The 2,464-nt window shown below is 44.6% G+C and overlaps 1 protein-coding gene across 1 annotated transcript; it reads left to right on the forward strand.

Annotated features, from left to right (window-relative positions):
* Nucleotides 1-953: 953 nt before the first annotated feature.
* On the forward strand, nt 954-1,687 carry LOC135427679 (uncharacterized). Its single transcript, XM_064681257.1, has one exon. It carries the CDS (start codon nt 998-1,000, stop codon nt 1,418-1,420), a length of 423 nt encoding a protein of 140 aa, XP_064537327.1. The 5' UTR covers nt 954-997; the 3' UTR covers nt 1,421-1,687.
* The last annotated feature ends 777 nt before the right edge of the window (nt 1,688-2,464 follow it).

A 2,464-nucleotide genomic window follows, 5' to 3' on the forward strand; every position in this document is an offset into this window, starting at 1 on the left:
ATTATAAAAACAGTTTGGAAAACTCCTTCAATTTCTTCATTGCTCAAAATATAGTTGCTCTAAAATGTAAGCTTTAAAGGAATTAGTTTTTTCTACATTCTTGCAAATGTTGTCGTCGCTTGCGTCGACTGCGCGTCATCAATGGGCAAATAAAAGTTTGTTATGCCGCAGCGGCCTGCCACGTGCTGCATTTGAAACCGTTCGACAGTCACGTAGCCCGGCTGGCAGCTAGAAATTAAAACCAAGCTAAACATTAAACATTCGCATTGCAAAATTTTTGAATTCAAATAAAGTCTTGCGATTCGTTAAATGAAACATGAAATTGCATTTGAATCGGAAAACTTTTTGATTTAGTTAAAAGAGAAAGTATGTTAGGCGAGTAAACGACTATTAAATGCTCTTTGGATTATTGAAGAGATTGAAAACTATTATATAATAGAATAAGAATTAAATAAATATTATAGTGTACTCTTGACCCGGATTCCGCTGAGTCTTTCTTTTTCCGCCTGGGTCTGTCCCTCCATCTGTGTGAACGCATCGATCTCGAGAAATATAAAAGCTAGAGACTTGAAATTTGAAATATAAGGCAAAGGGAAGCTAAAAGGCAGCTCAGCGCTGTGTATAGGGTATCTGCTCGTCAAGCACACCCGATTAGAGCACTTTAAGTTGTTTTCGGTCTTAAAGCAAGCTTGGATTTTGTCTTTTCCGCCAGCTACTTATCAACTAGAACTCGACTCTGCCGAACTGACGCAGTTTGGTTTATTTACAATCGTCGTGCCGGGCCACACACGTCAGCAAAATCCAATTCTACCCGACTTAATAAGACTCCCGCTCCCGACTCTCGAGCGTATAGAGTCACGTAGTTGTCTGCGGCAGCGCACAGTTTGTGTTCAAGCTTCGATTCGTACAAACGCGATTTTAATTGCTGCATAAATTTGCGCAGCAAGAAAAGAAATTTGAATAGTGCAAGAAAATTGGGGAAAAATATCTATTAAAAATGCAGTTAGCCCCGCCTGGTGCCTGCCTTCAGCTCTTGCTGCTCAGCTGCCTTTGGCATGGCCATCGGCTGGAATTTGTGCAGATCCCCGAACAACGTTTGGAGCACAATGAGCTGATGGCACTGCTGGAGGATGACTTGGATTTGTCGCAGGTGAACTGGCGAGCGATGATACCGCTGCTGCTGCAACGTCAGCAGGTGCGTCTGTGTGTCGCCGTCTACCGTTACGAACCGCAGCTGGTGGCGGGCACGTCCTGCGAGTCGCTGCTGGGCAACGGTCTGATGGCGTACTGCGACATCGGACATGTCGAGGATCTGAGCATGACAATGCGCGATGCATTCGGCGGCATGCTGTTCGATACGCTGCAGCAATGCCGTCCGGGTCTGGAAATCTTTGGAGTGCGTTGCCGGCGACGTGCCTGAACGAGATTAAGGCCAGAAACGAAGCGCTTAAGTGAATTGCTAATTCAGTTTTCTTACTGCTGCTCATCATCAGTCGTGACTGGCGCTGTCGTTGTCCGTCTTCATCTCTATTGCTCTGTCTCTGTCTCTGTCTTCGTGTCCCTTGTCATTTCAATGTGTCAATAAAAATGCGATGTGGGTGAAGGCCTGTCCTGGGCACACACACCAGCCCGGGCGCTGAGGCGAGCGGCCACACCCTGAGTCCTTGCTGAGCAGCATCATGACAAATGACGATTATAATTTGTAAAATTTGCACCCTGCTTGTTATCCCAACGCCCCGCAGCTGCTGGGCGATGGGCGGTGGGCGGTGGGTTGTGGGCGGGTACAGCTTTCAGTGGCAGCGCTCTGGCCATGTTCGGCTATGGCCTAGTTCTCTCTTGCCTTCAGATTCAGTTAGTGCATTGCAATTGTTGTTGCAATTAGCAGAGACAGAAATGTTGCCGGGTAGCGGGGGACGAAAGGAGGGGAGGGGGGTTGGGCGCAACATAAGCACTATGGGCAGCTGAAAAACTGATGGCTTGATTTTTCCATTAAACACTGCAAATGGAAAATTGCAACTGAAACAGCGCAGACAGCAGAAAGCAAAGGCATTTGTTGTGCTTGCTTGTTCGTTGTTTTTGCTGTTATACCCTGCACCCATTGAGAATGGGTATGATGATTTTGTGGCAATGAATGTAACAGGCAAGATGAGGCAGCTGCGACTCCGGACGAGTCGATCGAACCGAGTCCGTCTGAACAGGTCTATTCGGAAATTACAGATGCTTGAAATGTGAAATCTGTAATATATATATTCTCCTATATGTATATATACTCCTATACATATTCTCCTATAAATATTCTCCTCTATATATTCTCCTATATATATTCTCCCATATATATTCTCCTATTTATATTCTCCTATATATATTTTCCTATATATATTCTCCTATAAATATTCTCCAATATATATTCTCCTATATATATTCTCCAATATATATTCTCCTATATATATTCAGCTTAACTGGC

This window comes from Drosophila montana, unplaced genomic scaffold, assembly GCF_035044405.1.
Source record: "Drosophila montana isolate Dmon_TW-CO22-7 unplaced genomic scaffold, ASM3504440v1 contig_2192_1, whole genome shotgun sequence".
NCBI classification, from domain to species: domain Eukaryota; kingdom Metazoa; phylum Arthropoda; class Insecta; order Diptera; family Drosophilidae; genus Drosophila; species Drosophila montana.